General features: G+C 43.2%; 1 protein-coding gene across 9 annotated transcripts in view; it reads left to right on the plus strand.

Moving 5' to 3' along the window:
- The window catches only part of LOC129831951 (protein turtle homolog B-like), a 77702-nt gene extending 55124 nt beyond the window's left edge, over nt 1-22578 (plus strand). For 3 of the 9 annotated variants that reach the window (XM_055895597.1, XM_055895598.1, XM_055895601.1), the window contains 14 exons: nt 286-428; nt 692-832; nt 955-1074; nt 1194-1344; nt 3171-3294; nt 9046-9221; nt 9906-10132; nt 10456-10540; nt 10796-10957; nt 11050-11095; nt 11539-11625; nt 12336-13970; nt 17026-17156; nt 17371-22578. In XM_055895597.1, the coding sequence (XP_055751572.1) occupies nt 286-428; nt 692-832; nt 955-1074; nt 1194-1344; nt 3171-3294; nt 9046-9221; nt 9906-10132; nt 10456-10540; nt 10796-10957; nt 11050-11095; nt 11539-11625; nt 12336-13970; nt 17026-17156; nt 17371-17585 (3443 nt within the window). In that variant the 3' untranslated portion in view covers nt 17586-22578. Of the gene's footprint in view, nt 1-285; nt 429-691; nt 833-954; nt 1075-1193; nt 1345-3170; nt 3295-9045; nt 9222-9905; nt 10133-10455; nt 10541-10795; nt 10958-11049; nt 11096-11538; nt 11626-12335; nt 13971-15310; nt 15357-16135; nt 17157-17370 lie in introns of those variants that run through there. The other 6 variants (XM_055895599.1, XM_055895600.1, XR_008755833.1 and 3 more) reach the window with 5 other exon arrangements.
- The last annotated feature ends 1864 nt before the right edge of the window (nt 22579-24442 follow it).

A 24442-nucleotide genomic window follows, 5' to 3' on the forward strand; every position in this document is an offset into this window, starting at 1 on the left:
TCTTACACAATTGTCCTTTTTCCTGTTATGTACTATCCAAGTTGATAGCTAAAGACAATTAGTTAGCAGCTAGCTTGGGCCACCATAAAGTCACTTATAAAATACTATTTCTTACATGGTTTCCATACCGACCAACTTATTACAGGAGAAGTACCTGGCAGTTGTAATTGTGATTTAACAGTTTCAGAGTTTATGCTCCAGTCTATTTTCACTGAAAACATCTCCCGTCCATCTGTACAAAACCTCGTGCTCTGTCCTCTCTGACCTCTAACCTCTGACCCTCAGACCCTGCCCGCGTGCTCAACATGCCCTCCATCATATACGTCCCACGGAAACTGCCAGGGATCATCCGCTGCCCAGCGGACGCCAACCCGCCGGTGATATCAGTGAAGTGGGAGAAAGATGGCTACCCTCTCAGAGTGGAGAAGGTCAGTCTCAGTCTGCCATCAGTGGGGGCCTCTGTCTGTCTGGACTGATGCTGATAACACCTCATTCACCATAACAGCTGTTCACAAAGTATCCCAGAGTAAAATTGCAGATCTTTCCCTTTTAGACCATAATGAATGCGATTTATATGGACACGGATCCTAGATCAGCACTTCTTTAACGCTCTTTGAATACAGGCCCTGACATGTTGTGGAGAATATTGCAACCCTGTGATGTTGAGTGTACCTCCTCTCTCCTGTCCCAGTACCCCGGTTGGAGCCAGGCACCGGATGGGAGTATTCGGGTGGCGGAGGCCACAGAAGACTCCCTCGGCACCTACACCTGTATGCCTTACAACGCCCTGGGTACTATGGGCCAGTCTGACCCGGCCATTCTGGTGCTAAAGGTACTGGTACTGGAAGAAACCTCTGACCAAATGTGATATGTGTAGTCTTCTCTCCCCCTTTTGGTGAGACTTGTTGTGAGACTTGGTCTGTGACATTGTGTGTGTGTTGGCCCGGCCCACAGGATCCCCCCTACTTTAACGTGAGGCCTGGTGGGGAGTACCGCCAAGAGGCTGGTAGAGAGCTGGTCATCCCCTGTGCTGCCTCGGGAGACCCTGAGATACCAACCATCACCTGGAGGAAGGTATGAAACCCCGCTACAGCTGGGACTAGTCTGGGAAGAGAAACATGGAAAACTCAAACTGCTTTTTTGATATAACAACCAGGGAACTTTTTGTGTGCTTGTGTGTGTGTGTGTTCAAGGTGGGGAAGCCCAGCAAGAGTAAGCACAACATCCTTTCCAGCGGCAGCTTACAGTTCCTGTCCCTCAGCAAGGAGGATCATGGGGAATGGGAGTGTGTGGCCACCAATGTGGTCACCAGCATCACTGCCAGCACGCGCCTCCTCGTCATTGGTACTGTCCCCTGTGACCTCATAACCCTCTGTCCCCATGCATGTCTGATGATCCTAGTCATCGATACAGTCCCCCCTGTATTTCCTCAGCTCTTCAGGGTTCAGAATTTCAGTTAATCTGAATTTAAGTAGTTTGACAGCAACCCTGCAGCTTTCTGTTCCCATTCATGATAACCCTAGTTCCAACTGTACTGTATGTATACTGAAGTACTGCTTAGACATTCATGATGACCCTAGTCCCAACTCTACTGTATGTATACTGAAGTACTGCTTAGACATACATGATGACCCTAGTCCCAACTGTACTGTATGTATACTGAAGTACTGCTTAGACATTCATGATGACCCTAGTCCCAGCTGCACTGTATGTATACTGAAGTACTGCTTAGACATACATGATGACCCTAGTCCCAGCTGGACTGTATGTATTCTGAAGTACTGCTTAGACATTCATGATGACCCTAGTCCCAACTGTACTGTATGTATACTGAAGTACTGCTTAGACATTCATGATGACCCTAGTCCCAACTCTACTGTATGTATACTGAAGTACTGCTTAGACATACATGATGACCCTAGTCCCAGCTGGACTGTATGTATTCTGAAGTACTGCTTAGACATTCATGATGACCCTAGTCCCAGCTGTACTGTATGTTTACTGAAGTACTGCTTAGACATACATGATGACCCTAGTCCCAGCTGTACTGTATGTATTCTGAAGTACTGCTTAGGCATTCATGATGACCCTAGTCCCAGCTGGACTATATGTATTCTGAAGTACTGCTTAGACATACATGATGACCCTAGTCCCAGCTGTACTGTATGTTTACTGAAGTACTGCTTAGACATACATGATGACCCTAGTCCCAACTGTACTGTATGTATACTGAAGTACTGCTTAGGCATTCATGATGACCCTAGTCCCAGCTGGACTATATGTATTCTGAAGTACTGCTTAGACATTCATGATGACCCTAGTCCCAGCTGTACTGTATGTATACTGAAGTACTGCTTAGACATTCATGATGACCCTAGTCCCAACTCTACTGTATGTATACTGAAGTACTGCTTAGACATTCATGATGACCCTAGTCCCAACTCTACTGTATGTATACTGAAGTACTGCTTAGACAAGTGACTTGCTTGCGTGTTTACAGTACATATGAGTAATAAGCATGCCTCAGGACTTCTCACAGTCATACACCCTAGCTGGCAACATCCCAAGTGTCCCCTCACTGGAGTGACAGGTGACATGTCAGAGGTGCTGAGTGTGGAGAGGACAGCTTTGACGTTTCTGACCATAGTGGTCAGGATAGCAGGTCTCCATTTAATCCCAGTAAAAAGGTGCTGGGTCTTGGCCACACAGCTGGGGGTAGGGGGATGATGGTCTGGCCAAGCCATAGACCTTCACTCACCTTTACCTCACCATTGGTCAACACCTCAAAGTACAGGGCATTAGCCAATCAGATAGGCCATTCACAGCCATTGTAGACAGTTATATACTGTAAAGGACTGTGAATGGTAATGACAGCACAGTGTACATTATTTGACTTAATAGGACACATTTTTGGACAATGATAGTCATTCTGAGTGAGAAGGCTTTTTATACATTGACAAAACAGCTGTTATGGGAATAACACACTTGACTCATACTGTGGTTATTGAAGAATGGTCATCCTAACCTTCACTGTACAGTACATATAGACCTAACAGATTGCGCTATCACTCTTTAGTGTGGGCCAGAGCAATATACAGTAGAGATATAGAGAGGTATACTGTAGATGGCTCTGGTATTAAATATGACGGTCTCTTTTCTCTGACCCTCAGGCACCAGCCCACATGCTCCAGGCAACATTCGTGTGTTGCCCTCTGTGACCTCGGCCAACGTGTCCTGGGAGCCGGGTTACGACGGAGGCTTTGATCAGACATTCTCAGTGTGGTACGGCCCAGTGTGAGTACTCCCAGCATGCTCTAGTCTACCATCACATCTTATACTCAGATTGCAGTTGATTCCCCTAATAGAGGTGGGGGGACAGAGACTTTGGGGATTGATCTTCAACAGATATGATATGTAAGGATCTGATTTGTTATCAACAGGGCTGTTGTGGTGACCGTATTACTGCCACACTGGTGGTCACAAGTCATGAATCCAGTAAAATTCCACATGAACGTTTAGTCACGGTAATTAGGCTTCTCCAAGCTCTGATGCTGCTGCTGGTCGTTACTAGCTTACCAAACTTGCTTACTGCCTGGTACTCAGCACTCTTTTGTTCCTCTAATCACTCTGACATCAATGCAAATGTAATCAAAAATCTAATCAAACACTTCATGAGAGCCCATGAGCTCATGTTGCGCAACATTTCTATAGGCTATGCAATTGCATGAGAAAACAGAGTGATGGCCTTTATTAAAAATACGAGGATCCCATAAGCTTTCTATAGGCTAGGCCTACTATATTTATTTCTCAACCTTCCTAATATTAAGCACATTGCTTAACTTTACAACAGTAGTATAGCCTACCTGGCTGGCATGAAAATAAACCACAGGGAAAAGCGTCCTCCATTCTCTATTTAAATGCATAGATGACATGTTTCGATACAGGTGCATGATAATGGTCCATTCTAAATCAAAACAAATGTCACATATATTATTTAGTATATGTAAAGACAAGATGAAATCAAGAATAGTCTGATGGGTGACAATATTAGCCTGTCACTTGTCCCATTTTCAGGACCCTATCTTTCAAAGATAATTCGTAAAATCCAAATAACTCCACAGATCTTCATTGTAAAGGGTTTAAACACTGTTCCCCATGCTTGTTCAATGAACCATAAACAATTAATGAACATGCACATGTGGAACGGTCGTTAAGACACTAACAGCTTACAGACGGTAGGAAATTAAGGTCACAGTTATGAAAACATAGGACACTAAAGAGGCCTTTCTACTGACTCTGAAAAACACCAAAAGAAAGATGCCCAGGGTCCCTGCTTATCTGCGTGAACGTGCCTTAGGCATGCTGCAAGGAGGCATGAGGACTGCAGATGTGGCCAGGGGAATAAATTGCAATGTCCGTACTGTGAGATGCCTAAGACAGCGCTACAGGGAGACAGGACGGACAGCTGATCGTCCTCGCAGTGGCAGACCACATGTAACAACACCTGCACAGGATTGATACATCTGAACATCACACCTGCGGGACAGGTACAGGATGGCAACAACAACTGCTCAAGTTACACCAGGAACGCACAATCCCTCCATCAGTGCTCAGACTGTCCTCAATAGGCTGAGAGAAGCTGGACTGAGGGCTTGTAGGCCTGTTGTGAGGCAGGTCCTCACCAGACATCACCGGCAACAACGTCGCCTATGGGCACAAACCCACCGTTGCTGGACCAGACAGGACTGGCAAAAAGTGCTCTTCACTGATGAGCCACGGTTTTGTCTCACCTGGGGTGATGGTCGGATTCGCGTTTATCGTTGAAGGAATGAGTGTTACACCGAGGCTTGTACTCTGGAGCGGAATCGATTTGGAGGTGGAGGGTCTGTCATGGTCTGGGGCGGTATATCACAGCATCATCGGACTGAGCTTGTTGTCATTGCAGGCAATTTCAACGCTGTGCATTACAGGGAAGACATCCTCTTCCCTCATGTGGTACCCTTCCTGCAGGCTCATCCTGACATAATCCTCCAGCATGACAATGCCACCAGTCATACTGCTCGTCCTGTGCGTGATTTCCTGCAAGACAGGAATGTCAGTGTTCTGCCATGGCCAGCGAAGAGCCCGGATCTCAATCCCATTGAGCACGTCTGGGACCTGTTGAATCGAGGGTGAGGGCTAGGACCATTCCTCCCAGAAATGTCCAGGAACTTGCAGGTGCCTTGGTGGAAGAGTGGCGTAACATCTCACAGCAAGAACTGGCAAATCTGGTGCAGTCCATGAGGAGGAGATGCACTGCAGAACTTAATGCAGCTGGTGACCACACCAGATACTGACTGTTACTTTTGATTTTGACCCCATCCCCTTTGTTCAGGGACACATTATTCCATTTCTGGTAGTCAAATGTCTGTGAAACTTGTTCAGTTTATGTCTCAGTTGTTGAATCTTATGTTCATACAAATATTTACACATGTTAAGTTTGCTGAAAATAAACGCAGTTTTACAGTGAGAAGACATTTTTTGTTTTGCTGAGTTTAGATTGACATAGGCTAGTGCTTTTGCTGTACGTTAGGCCTACTCATCTTGTTGGCTGACGAAAGTAAATGTGGACAGTTCATCCAATATTTTCAATATGCACCTCGGAATTGGATAAAGACGCACGCAGTTGCGTCCCCGATGTGTCAGTCTTAACAGAAAGACCCAATCACTGACAGAGAGCAGTGTGAGTGAGAGGTGCTTCGGGTTGCGCAGCACACTCAGGGAGAAGGGCACAATGCAGCTCTCCGGGCCACAAAAGGCATGGGTTTTTCTGGGGTGCATGACGGCCACAAAGAGGATGCCACGGTGAAATTCGAGGCATTATCAAGTGCTTGTCAAATTGTGAATGACAGACTACTGGAGTGTGTACAGCCTGCGCAGAAAACAAAGCAGAGCTCATGCCTTTCAAGTTACTTTTTTCAAATCATCATTAGAGTCTCATCATCCAGCGTTACAATTTATTAAAAATCAAAACATAGCCCAACGTTTGTAGAACAACTAAAGTTACATTAATAACTCTAAATTAATCAAATAGGAGTACCTATTTATTTGTTAACTGCTCAACACAGAATAGCCGCATGTGCGCACTCCCCCAAATTGTTTGGAGACAATATTTATAATTTATTCAACTTTGTTCGATTGTATTGTAGACCTGCTGTTTTCAACTCTCTAGAGACAGCAGGAGCGGTAGAGATACTCTGAATGATCGGCTATGAAAAGCCAACTGACATTTACTCCTGAGGTGCTGACCTGTTGCACCCTCGGCAACCACTGTGATTATTATTATTTGACCCCGCCGAACATTTGAACATCTTGGCCATGTTCTGTTATAATCTCCACCCGGCACAGCCAGAAGAGGCCTGGCCACCCCTCATAGCCTGGTTCCTCTCTAGGTTTCTTCCTAGGTTCTGGCCTTTCTAGGGAGTTTTTCTTAGCCACCGTGCTTCTACACCTGCATTGCTTGCTGTTTGGGGTTTTAGGCTGGGTTTCTGTGACATCAGTTGATGTAAGAAGGGCTTTATAAATACATTTGATTGATTGATTATTCTTCATACTATAAAATAATATAAAATAATGCCACAGAATTATAAGCAAATCTTGTCTGCTAAATTAACTAGTGTAGCCCACAGCCATTTGGCATAGCCACATTAGGACCTAACATAAGGACAACTGAGTATGCTATTCTGTTCTTCTGAAATACACTACATTTTCTTCATATCATGCTTCTTTAGACCTGTCTAAAATAAATAATGGATTTATTGTGAAGGGGTAGGCTATATAACATGGATTTATTAGCCTACAACCATTTTAAAAAGTCTATGTGTGGAACCCAGGAGATGCTAAATGTGCTTATGTTAATTAACGGTCAATTACCGTGAGACCGACAGTTCTTTGCTTGACAATCACCGGCTGACAAAATGTTGTGACCGCTACAGCCCTAGTTATCAATAAGGAAATATTGATAATTGAATTACTTGAATTATTACAACGGTATCCAGGGGGAAACATATAACAGTATCTAGGGGGAAGCATACAACGGTATCCAGGGGGAAGCATACAACGGTATCCAGGGGGAAGCATACAACGGTATCCAGGGGGAAGCATACAACGGTATCCAGGGGGAAGCATACAACGGTATCCAGGGGGAAGCATACAACGGTATCCAGGGGGAAGCATACAACGGTATCCAGGGGGAAGCATACAACGGTATCAAGGGGGAAGCATACAACGGTATCCAGGGGGAAGCATACAACTGTATCCAGGGGGAAGCATACAACGGTATCCAGGGGGATGCATACAACAGTATCCAGGGGGATGCATACAACAGTATCCAGGGGGAAGCATACAATGGTATCCAGGGGGAAGCATACAACGGTATCCAGGGGGAAGCATACAACGGTATCCAGGGGGAAGCATACAACGGTATCCAGGGGGAAGCATACAACGGTATCCAGGGGGAAGCATACAACTGTATCCAGGGGGAAGCATACAATGGTATCCAGGGGGATGCATACAACAGTATCCAGGGGGAAGCATACAATGGTATCCAGGGGGAAGCATACAACGGTATCCAGGGGGAAGCATACAACGGTATCCAGGGGGATGCATACAACAGTATCCAGGGGGAAGCATACAACGGTATCCAGGGGGAAGCATACAACGGTATCCAGGGGGAAGCATACAACGGTATCCAGGGGGAAGCATACAACGGTATCCAGGGGGAAGCATACAACGGTATCCAGGGGGAAGCATATAACGGTATCCAGGGGGAAGCATACAACGGTATCCAGGGGGAAGCATACAACGGTATCCAGGGGGAAGCATATAACGGTATCCAGGGGGAAGCATACAATGGTATCCAGGGGGATGCATACAACAGTATCCAGGGGGAAGCATACAACGGTATCCAGGGGGAAGCATACAACGGTATCCAGGGGGAAGCATACAACGGTATCCAGGGGGAAGCATACAACGGTATCCAGGGGGAAGCATACAACGGTATCCAGGGGGAAGCATATAACGGTATCCAGGGGGAAGCATACAACAGTATCCAGGGGGAAGCATACAACGGTATCCAGGGGGAAGCATACAACGGTATCCAGGGGGAAGCATACAACGGTATCCAGGGGGAAGCATACAACGGTATCCAGGGGGAAGCATACAACGGTATCCAGGGGGAAGCATATAACGGTATCCAGGGGGAAGCATACAATGGTATCCAGGGGGAAGCATATAACGGTATCCAGGGGGAAACAGTCCTTCAGTAATATCACTCAGTTACTCAGTATTTGTATTTACATTATTTGCATTGTTGAAGAGTTGGGCATACAGTAAATCACAGAAGATGCATAATTCATGTGTTCATTCATTTATTAAAGGCGTAATGGAAAGACATTGCAGTAACATTCTATTAGGCAACATCCACGAGGTGCCATACAATCACCATTATCATTTTATGTACATGTCAGCAGTCATACGAGCCATACTGTGTTGAATGGGGGCTGTGTGTGAATAATAATCTGATAGAAGTGGTGCTTTTGGCAGTCTAATATTAACAGCCATTCTCATCCATCTCTCTGTCATGGCCTGATGACACCTTAATGGACATTTGTTGACTGTAATATCAAACCATGTGCTTTGAGGAACATTGCATATACATGGAGGCATCTCTTGTGTACTTAAATAATGAATGACTTTGTACAGAGAGCTGTTACTATAAATGTTCGAGTCAAAGTGATCTAATTACCTTTAGTTAAGATTACAGAGATGGTGACGTGAATGTGAAGAGGACATTAAACAGAGTGAAATATAGCCTAGCAACAGTATTGTATTGCAACACTGTGGCCCATTGCCTGTGTAGTTTGACAGAGGCACACTACATAAGACTGTCTATCTACTGTACACCATATCTGCTATCTGAGTGTTACCAGGATGGCCCATTGACCTTATAGTCAGGGTGCAGGTTAGTTAGTATTGATACCTCTCTCTGTGTTTCTGTCCTTCAAGGTTGAAAAAGGAGAATTTTGGCCCCCATGACTGGCACTCCATGCCGGTGTCGGGGTCTCAGACGTGGTTGGTGGTGCTGGGGTTGGAGCCCAGGACAGAGTACCAGTTCAGCGTCCTGGCACAGAACAAGCTGGGCACAGGCCCTTTCAGCGAGGTCGTGACGGTTAACACAGTAGGTAGGTGGCACCAGCGCCAGAACAACTGCCTACACTGGACTGATACTGTATGCCTATACTTGTATTTTGTATTTATTAAGGACCCCCATTAGTTCGTGCCAAGGCAGCAGTTACTCTTCCTGGGGTCCAGCAACATTAAGGCAGTTATATGCAATTTAAAGTATTGCATGACATTACATTTCATAACACTTTTCACAACACATTGTGTTCCCACAGGCCACTACTCTACTATCGCATATCTACAATACAAAATACATGTGTATGTGTGGATTTAGATACCTGTAGATACCTAGAATTTACTATTTGTAATGCATGTTTTTTTAGATAACTCTATAGCTTATGATATGCCTTAACTTGAAATATAAAAGATTTGTATTTAAATGTTTACACATCAGTGTGTCCATTTGTCACGTCCTGACCAACTAAACACATACAAAAACAAGGAAAACAGGTCAGGAACATGACACCATTTCAGACATGTCATGTTGATTCTGTATGCTCACAATATCATTGAAACTACTGCTCTCTATTGCTATCTTCTAGAATGCAGTTTGTAATTGCTCTCACCATCTTCTGTTTATCTCTGATTGATCACATGGGAATGTATGGGTTTGTTATGGCTGTTTGAATAATATGAATTACTTAACTTCCTTCTAAAACTGGTCTGTTCTCTTGTCCCCTTAGTGTCTCCCCTGAGTACCCCTGAACCACAGGTGCTTCTTACTCCACCACGGTGCCTCACAGCCAATCGCACGCAGCACGGCGTCCTGCTAACATGGCTCCCGCCAGCCAATCACTCCTCGCCTGTCGACCGCTACATCATGGAGTTCCGTCTCGGAGAGAGGTGGGAGGTCCTCGACGATCTGATCCCTGCCGCTGAGACTGAGCTGATGGCCAGGGACCTAGTCCAGGTAAAGGACCGTAAATACCTAAATGTATAAACAATGCTGTCTGTTTATAGTGACAACTGCCAATGTGTAATTAGTGTCATAACTTGTCTATAAGATAATAATGAACACTTTACAAATGACTTGTAAATCCTATATAAATCCTTTTAGGTATACCTTCATGTATACTCAAACTGTTATTGCTATTATTTTGCCAATGGCAGTTGTTTTGGGGTAATGACACCGTTATTTTGAGACAGTGGTTATGCTGAGGGGAATTGCACTGTGGATGTGTTATGTGTGTGGAATGGACAGTGGAGGAGTGTGTTGTCTTGTGTCCCTGGCAGGAGTCCTGGTATGAGTTCAGAGTCATGGCCGTCATGGATGACCTCATCAGTGACAGCAGTAATGTGGTGGGAGTGTCCAGCACAGGTAAGTGTTACACCAAATATATTACACTACAATTCAGAATTAGATTAAGAGTATATTCAAATAATATTCCCAAATAGCTACAATGAAATGGAATCTTTTTAAATGCTGCTGATATGTCACTCCATTAAATCCATTTACCTCCATGAGATTGGTGAAGTTCATGATTTGAAGTCCATTTCCAAGTTTATGATTTGAAGTCCATTTCCACCCCCCCACCCCCCATTTCTGAACCCCTCGGTACCTTTTCTGCTTCAGATCCCTTCCCCCCTACGGAGGTGACTGAAGAGGGGTTGGCGAGGCCCGTGGTAGCGGGCGTCGTGGCAACCATCTGCTTTCTGGCGGCTGCGGTGCTCTTCAGTACTCTAGCAGCCTGCTTCGTCAACAAACAGCACCGACGCAAACTCAAACGCAAACCAGGTATGCCTCCAATTCATCTAACTCTCTAACTTATACTGTCCATTCACTTGTCTTGGTTGTAATCTCTATATCTCTGTTTTGTCTCTTCTAAGACCCTCCCCTGTCTGTAACACACTTCAGGAAAAGCATTGACTCACCGTAAGTACTAAAAACAAACCCAGAGAGATTAAAAAACAGGAGCCAACCTTTTGAGCTCATATGCCGATTCACAATGCAGTAGTCACTGGATTGAATTTAGATGCAACAATAAACTCCTCTTTACCTGTCTTAAGAGTTATTCTTATGGCCTCTGTTCACTTCACTCCTGTTCAGTACCAACTGTCAGGGCAGGGTATCTTTGCTGGGACAAGAGTATGGTTTGGATGTATATTGTGTGTATGTCAAAGGTTTGGAGAGAGGTCTATGTTTAAAGGAATTGGATGTGTTGACTTGCATTATAATGCATGTTCCAGTTGTTTATATCAGAATAGTGAAGTCTAGTCCTCTTGTGACTCCGTGATGGTCCCTCCTGTGTTGTGTGGAGGTTTGGCTTAGTTGACAGATGACCGTGGCCCATGTCATTTGTGTGTCTCCCACCGCAGGCCTCCTCTCACCCCCTTGCCCGGGGTAGAGCCCTGTTGGGACGTGCCAGCCAGGAGCAGCTACATGCCCCCACCAGCCAGCTCCCTGTGAGTGCTTAGCTGCTTGCACCATGCCACAGTGTGTGTTGTGCTGCACTACGCTATGCTGGCTTGGCTGAATGGATAATAAATTAATACATTTTATAGATTTTATTTACTTAGTGCTCTGCTGGCCTAACTGCATGCACCGTATACATTATATGCAGCGTATAGGGATTTGTGTTTGGGTTGGCTCAGCTTCATGCACTGTACTTTGTATATGCACTCTATAGTTGACTGTGTTGTTTACAATGCTGCTCCTGGTGTGGCAAATAGAAAAAAAGGGCTAGTTGGATGTCATCTGCTTTATTTTTATGCCATAAAAGCATTTGGCGCAGCATATGTCCCCAACAAGACAAATGGCCCTCGGTTTTAAACCAAGAGCAAGTAAAAAAAGATCTGTGAGACGGTTGTCATGGCTGCTTGGTAACGGTTCCTTTCTCATACTTTCGCTGGGGCTACAGTCATTAGCTTCAATGCTAGCAGAATGCACTGGATATTATCAGGTTGAATACAAATGAAACAGGTGTATTTGCTTTGACATGGGGCCATGGCTTTGGATTTAATCTGTCTAGCATAGTAGTGATGCCTACTGTGAATAACATGCTATTTTACTGTGTACAATTAGGCAGTTTATTGATGAATAACTGCTGTTTAAGGGGTTCATTATGAAGACATCATGTTTGAGTGTCTGCCTCTGTGTTGGTTGTGTCTGACAGGCTGTCCTCTGGGAAGATCAGTCCAGAGAGCTCCCCTCCCGCCTCGCGGCCCCAATCACTGTCCTCAGATGAGGCCCACGGCCCGGGCCTGTACGTCAGGAGGCTGCCAAGCCCTCAGAGAGACAAGGACAAAGAGCTCTCCTTCTACAAGAAAACCAAGCGTGCCATAGCCAGCAAGAAGTACAGCGTGTCCAAGCACGAGGCAGAGGTCACCAGCCCTATCGAGCTGATCAGCCGCGGTCCTGATGGTCGTTTCAGCATGGCCAGCCCGCCATCAGCCCACCGCCGCATCCAGGGCTTCCCGTTCGCTGAGGAGTCCGACATGTATCCTGAGTTCCGGCAGTCCGACGAGGAGAATGACTTTGACCCCGGGCCCCTACCCCCGATCATGGCCACGCTCCGACCACAGCTCTCCCCAACATCCTCCAGTCTGGAGTCCACGCAGCCCCCCAACTACAGCCCCCGCCTCCACAGGCCCATGGAAGGTATGAGCTTTGTGGAGGGCAGTGGGCATCATGCTGCAGGGCAGGCCCCAGCCTCCCGCTACAGGGATTTTCCACAGGTCCCCTTCTATGGGTATCTAGGCAGCCGCGGGGAATCGGGTATACCGCCACCTTTTTACATGCCTGACATCAGTCCCCGTAGTTCCACTCTATCCTCCCCCCCAGGCACTGCTGACGGGGGACCCTACGGTTATCCCTCCATCCCAGAGGAGAGGGAAGAGATGGAACTCCATCATCAGTACACTGCCTCTGGCCATTCCCTAGCACATACACACAGTACTCCCCCTCGCTCCCCTCGCTCACCTGACAGCTGGCAGCCTCACGAGTTCCCCTTCCTGGGTCTGGAGGGGCCCCGCTTCATTTATCCACCTCACCACCCCTTACATCATCACCAGGACCTTCCCGACCCTCCACCGTACCCCCCTCTCCACTCTCTCCCCCCCAGCCGCCTGCACCTCCCCAGCCCTCGGCTCCTGCAGCTGGAGGTCCCAATGGCTCCGCAGAGCAGGGACCGACCCCCAGGCCCTCCAGCTAGGCGCTTAGCTATGCAACAGGCCCAGAGTCTCGGCCAGCTCAGACACACGTCCCATGGTGTGGGTGTACCAGTGTTGCCTTACCCTGACCCGGCAGCCCGTGAAGGGAGCCCAAGCACAGCCCGTAGCAGCAGCCCCCAGTCCTGGCTCAGCCCGAGGTCAGGGCGTAGGACAGACCCCTCCCTGCCCCCGCTGGTCCTCCAGCCCTCCCGCCTCTCCCCCCTCTCCCAGAGCCCTCTTAGCACCCAGCCAGGTTCTCCAGATATCCTAGTCCGCCCCCCGCCCCGCCCCAGCATCCTCCGCACATCCCACTCTCTGGAGATGCCTGAGATCACCCTGCACCCCCAAGCCACTGTCAGTTTCTCCCGAAGGTCCTCCCTGGCCACCTCCCCCACCCAGGGCCAGCAGGGAAGCCGCAGGCCCAGCCCCAGTTACCGTCCCCACATGTCCTATGCCTCCACCGCAGCCAGTTATCCCTCCCAGTCCCCCTCTCCCCCCTTGGAGAGCAGGGATGTGTTCGGGCAGTGGCCGTCCCAGAGGAGGACAGAGGAGGAGATGCTGCCCTCAGAGCCCTCCCAGCTCCAGATATCCGCCTCAGGGTAGGTGACCTACACCGGTCCGGCAGGGACAGCAACATAACAAACTTCTCCAACCTGGGCACTCAATTCTTAATGTATTCCCAGTTTATAGAATATGACTTAATGTTTTACTTTTGGCATACCAATAATACATATTTAGGCTTATATGCAGAAAGCATGTATTTGCATCTGGCACACATCTGATCAGTCATAAACAAGTTATTAATAAAAAAGTTGGCAATATACCCATCTGACTCAAGGCAAATGATACAAGTCATACTCATACTTTTAAAGTGTGTCCTTATGACATATTTTGAAATGTAACCCTAGAACAAAGTCACATCTGAAGATATTGATCTTTGAATTCTGTAGTTATTACTTATAAGATATTTGTGTTTTTCTCTGTATGGCGACCCATTTTCTGAAGAAAATGTGATTTTTAACTGCCATAGTTCACGGAAAATACTGTTTGCTAAAGAAAATGTTGGCAGGAAGCCTAACCTAGAATGTGTAAAACGTTACAATTGCATTAAAATGCAATCTGCAACATAGGATTTCAGGTGGCAGACTTATGGGATCTTTGAGCGAATGCTTCACTAAATAATTAACTAGCATATACAGTGTTTTTTTATTGATTGAAAACTCTGAATACTAGTGTAGTGAGGTAATATTTATTCTTACATATTTAGTTAATTTCCTTGTATTACTTCCCACCTATGACATCTTAGTAGAGGCTTTCCTTAACTGCTACTGTTTTTTAACTGGTGGTAAATGACACTGTAGCTAAACAAAGAAAATTATGATTGAGTGAGACCTACACTTTGAGTGCTTTCCACCCCTCAAACAAAATGTGAAATGTACAAGATAGCAAAGTTATTTTAATGATATTCAGCATCATTATTGCCCACATAAGCCTTCTATTTCAGGAATGATCTTCACACATTTGAACATTTGAAAATCTGAGATTTATGACCAAACACCTGTTTTACATGTTTGTTTAAACCTGAGACCATTTGGACAACTTGATCATTTCTAATTAATATCTATTACACACACATAGTCATACAGTACATGCTCTGCAGGACAATAGAAGACATACAAGAGAGCAATATACCTGAGGCGCATATAATCCTCCCCTTTTGTCTGTATACCTACATGCTTCTCCCCTTCCCCCCTTCCCCCTCACACCCACCTCCTGCCCTTCTGAATCCAAGGGATTGCCTGGTTAGCGTAAGCGGTCATGGTCTTTTTCCACCCCTTTACAGTGTCATGGTCATATGGGCAAGTATAGTGTAGGCCTGCTGGTTTGTACAGTGTGAGGGCTCAGGGGTCTTACCTCATCTGTTTTTGATTGATCTCAGCTATCTGGGCAGCGTTGTTGTGAGACGGTCCCCTACGCCGCAATAGGTAAGGGTCGGACCCATGTCTGAGAGGGGAGGCGTCAGCAGGGGAGGGCTCTAATCACTCTCTCCTTTAAAGGGGAATCGCTGACTTTGGGTTGAGCCTCTTTACTGGATTCAAGTTTGCTAGCTCTAATGCTAACTGCTAACATACAGGTTACATTTCCTACAGTTCTTTGGCACAACATGCCTGCTGTCGAGCACAGTGATTAGGCTGGTGAGCAATATTAGGAGCTGTTTTGGACTGTGGAGCAGTATTTGAAATACAGGCACGGTTTTCCTGCACTCAAAAAAGCCTTGAATCAATAGAGGACCCAGATTACTGATAGACTGGAGTATTCCCCTTTAAAGTTTTGTTCCATGTGCAAAATGCCATGCATGCCTTCTCTAAATATCTCTCTTTTGACTCAAACGTATAACAATAATTCTCAAGACTAAATTCTTCGTCACATTCGTCGTCTTAAGTGCTTTCGTTTCTGTCATGTGACTGTTTTTAATGGCCATTTCCTCTTCCTGTCATGTGACTGTTCTTTAACGGCCATTTCCTCTTCCTGCCATCTCCTCCCGTCAGCATGGTGAAGCCTCTGTACACAGTGTTCATGTTGATGAAAGTGTGCTGTACAGTGTTCATGTTTTATGGAAATGTACTGTAGCTAACTCACTGTGGCCCCTGCACACAGTATTTGTGATTATGAAAATGCTACTATTTATCTAACGAGGAATGCTTTAATTCTCATATTTGTCTCCCTTCTCTGCTAATGGCTCTCAATCTCTCTCTCTCTACAGTGACACTATGAAGGACACCACCTCTAAACCTTTGTGTTCCTACAGTATGCCTTTTGAAACGATATGTTTTGGCAGAATCACTTGACTTTAGATATCGTCAAGTTAGGTTTTGAAGCTGGTGTATTCAATCCATTAAATGGCAACAAACATTTAATCTCATGAACCTGAACGTAAATGTTTGGTGTTGATGAGATTATTTTGGGTCTTATTATCATTACTTGCATCTTTCTATGATGGACTGCAAAACAAGAGTATTCATTATGAGGTAAAAGTATTTTTCAAAACAGATACCTTTCTGTGTAAAGCTCATCAACGTCCTTCAATTTGACGGGGATTTACAATTAGCCAATTATAGATACTGCTCATCTTTAACACATTAAAATATATTCACTATTAGAGTGATTTTGATTGATATGTCATTCATTAAATGAAAATAATCCACATACCGTAGCTCTATCAAAAGATGAGAATCGTCTTTGTTGCCCCACTCAACAAAACAGACAAGCCATGGATTCTCACTGTAGAGCAAGAGGAGCAACTCATTAACTATAGAAACTGAAGCCTTTCTTAGTTAAACTGTTATTACAAATACAGTATAGAGATTATTTTTATTTTATGGGTATCTGAAAGTGACAAATATTGACGTATTCCTTCATAATCTTTTTGAGAATTAACACAGTTTGTCCCATATTACTTTATTAATTCCTCACAATCTAAAGCCAATGAATTTCTCAACAAATCATCAGTTTATTTATGGTTCAATATTACAGAGCCTTTCGGAATCAATGTCCTCCTGACTCCCCATCTGACTAATCACTGAGAGGATAGCGTCCCCTGGTGGTGAGTTAATGTAAAGCATGTGTATTGTGCCTGTCTCCTCCTCTTTCTAGGGAACCTCTAGGTGCATCTAGTGATCCTGCTGGGTCTGAGAGTTTACAGTCACTGCTACACCACTGTATTACTAAAGCCAAGAGAGTGGCTGCCAACACCAATAACAACTCCACTTCCAGGAGAATAACAGGTCAGTCTCTGAACTAAAGAATAGGCCACAGGCCGACACACAACTGTTAGAAGTACCAATAAGAATAACATTTAGTGAGTTCATGGTAGCCTTGTCCCAAATCTGTTTGTGCTGTAAAGCCAAATCCAATCATTGCCATGCCTATGTAACGACCATACTTGTTGGCTTTACAGCCTGTGTTGTATCCTCAATAACACTACCTCTCCCTCGCTAGGTGTGTCTCCCTCTCAGACCCAGCAGCAATCCCAGACTACCACGGCTCACAGAGAAGATCTCTACCTGCACAGGAAGAGGAAAAGGCAGAACAGGAAGAGCCCATATCTCTTTTTGTCCTCCCTCCTGCGCCGCAGCAGACGCTCTGAGGAGGACCAGGCGGCCATCCTGGCCAGTACAGACTCAGACGGGCCTAACTACGGGACCCTACACTGACCACTGACCAGTATGTCCACTACTGTCACTCACAGACAACCCAAGCCATGGGACGTGACTACATTGACCTACCAACCTAGATCTCCCTATAACTCCCGTACACTGATGATGATAATCAAATGATTAATTCCATTCAGCTTTTGGCAGTGGATAACCTGTCTCTAGCATTTTTCTAATAATTTAGAAACAAAATAAAGAAAGTCTCCTTGAGGATAATGTAGTGAGGGTCACCAGATAAAACATCTGTAATGTAAATATATTAAATAATGAAAAAGGGGAGAATCTCTTCTATTGTAGGAAAGTGCATTGATCTAAATAATTCACAACACGTTAAAAGTCACTGGTCAGGAGGAGTCTATCTGAGGTGTTACAGTGACACCGTGGACTATAAAACCTGGTGCGTTCCTTAAACAAGGACCTTGGTCTACCTTTCCTACAATTCAAATAGTGTCAGTATCTAACACAGGGTTCTTATCACAAAATATACCTCAGAGTTAGCTTAGAATTGCTGTAATTCTAGTGGTATATACTGTACTTATTTTACATTATTTTTCAAATGAAATGTATGAAATAAATGGTATATAGTATCATACACTTCCCATATGAAATGGATGCTATGGCCTGAAATCTGATTTGATCCGCATTTAATATCGATCCCAATCTGCATATTTTGCTTAATCCCAAAATAATATTACCATCCAATACAAGGCGTGATATGATATTGGTACATTTCAAACCACTAAAAGACTTATCCTCACTCTCTTGCATGTTGGCTCAAAGCCTTTAACCATGTGATCACATCCAGTAAAGTTGAGCCCATGTTCTTCTTGCTAAGACATACAGTAAGTAACCTTGTGTTCAAAAGAGGCCAAATGTACACTTGATAGGGTGAGTACAGAAAAGGGGTGAGGAAATGTGATGTCTATACAGTGTTTTTCATTAATCTGGAGGAAACCTCGAGTCACTTGTGGAATATGGCACATCTCTAGGTGCCTTGTTTGCCTTTTCTCTCTTGTTTTTGAAAAGTGAATTAACTGCCTTTTCCTTCGCCTTCACGCATTTTCTCTCTCTCTGTTGGGACTCATTATAAACTCCAGTCTGACCTGGTGCAGACTCAACTTTCTCTGCCAAGGACACCTAGCTGTGAGGAAGTGGTACTGAAGGTGCATTACTCTAATTCTTTTATTAAAAAAATATCTTGACTGTGTATATTCTACTAATAGAACAGACCTATAATAACAATTAGTGATTATGATAAGTGTTATTCATTTCAGGTTTCAAATTGTGGTAATGTTATAACATAGATTCAAAAAAATCACAATTAAATCAACATTTAAATGTAAATGGTACAGAAGTAGTTATTATGCAGAAAGTGAAACTTGCCATTGATGTTCATATTTCAAAACAACTGTAATACTTAATACTGTATTGAAAGATCTGATTGCTGTTGATTTATTATGCGATTTTAACCAATGGGCTTGTTAGATGACAAGTGACAACATTTGTGTTACAATAACTAAGGTGAAACTCAAGGTGGGGTGGCTGTCTCGACTCTCGACTGTTGATCTCTCTAACAACGGTATAATATTACCTGCTAGCTATTTCTCTGTATGTTTATTCATTTTAACACTAACCGATAATGAATGTATGTTTTGCTGTACATGAAATGAATGTCCTGATGTCACAGTACAATGGATGACCTGTCACATGTGGGGGTATTAAGTTTAGGTTTAATTGGCTAGTTGGCACAATAGATTGATTTGATTTATCTCAAGGGGCTAGCTGGTTAGCCAAGGAAGAATGCTTTCCTTTACACTGATGGTTACTGTTAGCATTTTCTTCTCACCCTGTAGACTAGACCTATTAGAGAGCTTTACGCTTACACAAGATGAATCACTGGAAGACATTGACATTTTAAACCCATTTGCCTGGCTTGGAGTCACTTTTATCTCTACTGATAGTAATTCAGGAGTTGAACTAGCCATAACAACTCTCTAAATGTATGTTAATGAATACCCTCTCTGCTTACTATAGAATATAAATCAGTGATCAAATCATCAACTTTATCTGCCCTCTCACTCACTTTCCAACATATTTTCTTTTGAATTAGTGAAATAGTTGTTTGAAATTGATACATCAACATGCATATTCTAAGAATTGGTTATATGTAAGATATGAGGAAAATCTATATTTATAATGTATACATGGTGTGTACTGTATTTGTAAAGATGAAACTAAACAGAAAGATTTTCTGTCCATGTCAATTATGCTTGAGGACAAAACACTAGATACAGATTTAAAGCAAATTATATTAGATGTGATGAAAGTATTTGCTTTAAGGTATGAAGTGGACAATATTTATAAAACATCTTAAGGTGCCTCTTTTGTCATATTTTCGGAGACATTGTTTTACATTTATGGAAAAGTAAATGTTAGCACAGAACAAATGTGTTATTGTCATTTGGGCCTGTTGGCTGCACAAGTTCAGTAGTATTTCTTCTGTTGTAGATTATGTGAATGAATACCAATTTGAAAGCTTTAGAAGCATCAACGTGTTGTCGCTGGACTAAACCTTATCTGGAACAGAAAACAACTTTTCTTTTCTCACGAGCACATAGGTAGATTCATTCATGATCACTTGCCTTCAGATGTCCAAAGTATGAGCAACAAAAGAGAGACCACATTTTTCATTGAGCCACAAACAATGTCATAGTTATGGGGTACTGTATGTGCTGCAACCGAAGTCGTGTTTACATTAGCTAGAGATGACATACGTGCTACTAGGACGTAGTTGCTTTCAACATTATGACTTGGTGCTATGTTTAACTCTGTGGTGCTGTAGATCAGAGGCCTAATCTCTTGAAGTCCTCTGTGTTTTACTAACTCAACTAGTTCCATCGTTGTAGGTCCTATTAGTAAACTAGTGTGATTGGCAATGAGCAAATTGTATTGACTGTGGAACCAGATAGTGGCAATAGATAGTGTGGTGACATTCAAAAAGTACATCAAAGAGACTTAGAACAATGTAGCAGTCAATGGAACAATAGTTTGTTTCTGTCTCTGTTACATCCTCTGTCTGTGCTTCCAGGGTTCCCTCTCCAAAGTGTTGTACTTGTGTTGAAGGGGAGATATAATATCCAGATTAGATGGGGAAACCTACTTGGTGTGAAGTTATTGATCAGTACTTTGGATCAGAATTGAATACGTAACAGCAGACAGGGGAGGGAATCTGAGCCTATGGTCAGAGCATGAGAAGGTTGTTCTACACTACACACCTCCTACAGGTCAAAACTATTTTTGATTGACAGCACTGTTTTCAAGCACACTACTGCAGGGGCATAACCTTCTTACGTGATTTCTCTCCACTGTTGTCGCAAAGTCTCCTATTGGGGGACAGTATTGTACAGTATAGCCAATAAGAGTATTCATCAAACAGCGTTTGTATTTAAGCTGATTCTTCTTGTATGTTTTGGTAAAGCTGATTCTTCTCGTATGTTTTGGTAAAGGTATTTCTGACACATTCTCCATGTAGAATTTTACTAATGTATGTAGTCTTCCGGGCTCTTTTGCTTAAAAAAAAACATATAGTATGTAAGAGTGCTACTTTGGAGGTACAGATGTAGGATCTTAATTTGAGCCAGTTTGCTACTGCTGGAAAATAAACCTTCAGCAAGAGAAAATGTGAATTATTATAACGATTATATTTAATGGACATTTTTTTAGGGGTTGCAAAACATTTCTTATGGGAAAATAAAGTCTGAAATATCAAAGTGGAAATTACAAACTTCAGAAGCCTTTTTAAACCTCAAATACACTACAAGTCTGAAATATCCTGCATTGAAGGAAAGTTCTCCTGCAACAGGGCGATCAAATTAAGATCCTGTTCTGTTAGATCGACTTTTGTTTTGTGTTTTTCTGCCCTAATGCTTTTAGTGCAGGAGCTGGTATGATTATACTTAGAGCCAATTTGATTTAACTATATTTATCTTGCATGTAGAGACAATACAAAAAAGCCTATTCAGCAATCAGTCATAAACTTTCAACCTGGTTGTGATCAGACAGAAAATTGAATATGTAGTATTTTCTATGTTCTCTGTTTTTCCATGTGTACCAGCACTGAGGAAATAGAATGTATTATTACTGTACAATAAGCGCTACATCTTTGACTGTTTTAACTAATGCTCCTCATCCTCAAGCAAGCCAGTAGTGCTTAAAGGAAGAATATGTAGTCATGTCATAGCATATTTTCATCCTTTGAGCCGTGTGCGTGCTGTATATCACACGTTTACATTCTATATTTTATGTTGACGTCTTCTGCGCATAATCTGTTTCAATATGCCTTTTTAACTGAAACAATTGATTGATATCAGACTGTTCATATGTAAATATTCCGAAGCAAAAACATAAAATACCTTTTACTTTTTGTCTGTTTTAGAATGATAACCTGCTGATAATTTGGAGCTTCATCATTCAGTTCTTTTGGATTGACATCAGGAATTATTTTCCACTTAACTTTTATGTGAGCAATTAACTCATCTACTGTATGGTGCTGTACCAAAGCCTTATGTAAAATACTAGTCTGTGTTGATTTTCTCTTTTGCCACTGTTGTCCAGGGAATTCAATATTGCCTGGGATCACATGTTACTCACTTCATGTTCAACTGCCATGGAACGTTGTTCTTCAGAATAAACCCTGATACCACCAGTGGCTTCTAGATGATAGGTGACAGAAGCTTATGACCTGTGGCATAGGCTCAAGACAAAGTGACATAGGTTTATTAAAAAAGGCATTGGCAAATTTTTTGTAACATTGGCTCATGAGCGGTTTGACATAGACATACAGCATGTTCTATGATGATCCATGGCATGTCCATGAGAGGTGGAAAGCAGCGTTGCGTTCGTGTCCATCATATGTCCATTTCCAACGCTTAGTCCAATGTAATATTTTCCTCTCAAATTTTTGTATTTTGATATAATAAAAATCGAAAACGTGCTTATGTATGTGTTTGTGTTATTTTTGGATTAACAAACTAAAATGGAATTTCTGTCTGAACTGCAGAGGTGTAGTTTCAACTACTGGACACAAGGTGTGAGTGTTAGAGAGCCAGACACCATGACTGGGTGCTAGATCATTTAACAGGTCAGGAAGAGTATTTATATATATTATCGTGAGGCTATCTAGTCAGATGTATACAGTTCATACAAATGGTATATAGTGAGTTATAGAAAAGTCTGACCATACAAGGTACTGTAGGCCCATATCAAATTAAGATTATGTTAAATTGAAATCACTTCCACAAGTTGCTAAATGGGATTATTTCCATTTATAGTATATTACAAAGTATTTTTCAATTACTATGTGAAACCTGGAAGGTCAGTCATGAGTCTAGTGTTAAGATAACTCCACCACCCAATGACCAAACTGTGGAGAGATACTGACAGTGAATGATTGGCCTTTGCACTAATGTTCAAATTCCTTTCTGGCTTTGCGAAAAATGATCCCTTTGAGTCTGCATATACACAGAATATACCAAACATTAGGAACACCTTCCTGACATTAGGAACACCTTGCTTAAAAATATTTTTTTAACCTGTCTCCTCCCTTTCAGCTACACTGATTGAAGTGGATTTAACAAGTGACATCAATAAGGAATCATAGCTTTCACCTGGATTCACCTGGTCAGTCTATTTCATGGAAAGAGCAGGTGTTTTTAAGGCAATTTACATTAAGCAAAAGACGTTTGGTCTCTTAGGCCTTATTGTTGGTAATAGGTACACACAGATGATGTCATTAGTATATCACCTGTGTTCGGTGTGTTTATCTTTATTTTAGAAGTTAAGTTGAGAATTTATGTTTGTAAATGTATTATATACTGACCTTATAGACATCATAGCCAGTCTACACTCAATCATAGGACCTACTGAAGAGATGAGTCTTCAGTAAAGACTTAAAGGTCGACACCGAGTCTGCGTCTCTCACATGGATAGGCAGACCATTCCACAAAAATGTAACTCTATGGGAGAAAGCCCTGCCTCCAGCTGTTTGCTTATAAATTCGAGGGACAATACGGAGGCCTGTGTCTTGTGACTGTAGCGTACGTGTAGGTATGTACAGCGGTACCAAATCTTAGAGATAGGTAGGATCAAGCCCATGTAATGCTTTGTAGATTCGCAGTAAAACCTTGAAATCAGCCCTAGCCTTAACAGGAAGCCAGTGTAGAGAGGCTAGTACTGGTGTAATATGAACAAATGTTTTGGTTTTTGTCAAGTTTGTAGCAGCCATGTTTAGCACTAACTAAAGTTTATTTTGTGCTTTATCCGGGTAGCCGGAGAGTAGAGCATTGCAGTAGTCTATTCTAGAAGGGACAAATGCACGGATTCGATTTTCTGCATGATTTTTGGACAAAACATTTATGATTTTTGCAATGTTACGAAGATGGAATAAGGCTGTCCTTGAAGTATTCTTGATATGTTCGTCAAGAGAGCAGGGTCCAGGGTCCAGGTCCTTCACAGTTTTATTTGAGATGACTGTACAACCATCAAGATGAATTGTCAGATCAAACAGCAGATCTCTTTCTTTCTTGGGACCTTGAACTAGCATCTCTGTTTTGATTAAAAGTTTTAAAAGATTGCCAACATCCACTTCCTTATCTCTGAAACACAGGCTTCCATAATAGGCAGTTTTGTGGCTTCATCATGTTTAAACAAAATGTACAGGTGTGTGTCGTCCAGCACGAAGGTCTAAGAGCTGGAGGGCAGAATTTGATCAAGTGCAGTCTCAGTGCTATGATGGGGTCTAAAACCAGAGTATTTTTTTTTGAGAGGAATGGGAGATTCGATATAGGCCGATAGTTTTT

The sequence above is a fragment of the Salvelinus fontinalis genome, chromosome 33 (genome assembly GCF_029448725.1).
Source record: "Salvelinus fontinalis isolate EN_2023a chromosome 33, ASM2944872v1, whole genome shotgun sequence".
Lineage (NCBI taxonomy): Eukaryota > Metazoa > Chordata > Actinopteri > Salmoniformes > Salmonidae > Salvelinus > Salvelinus fontinalis.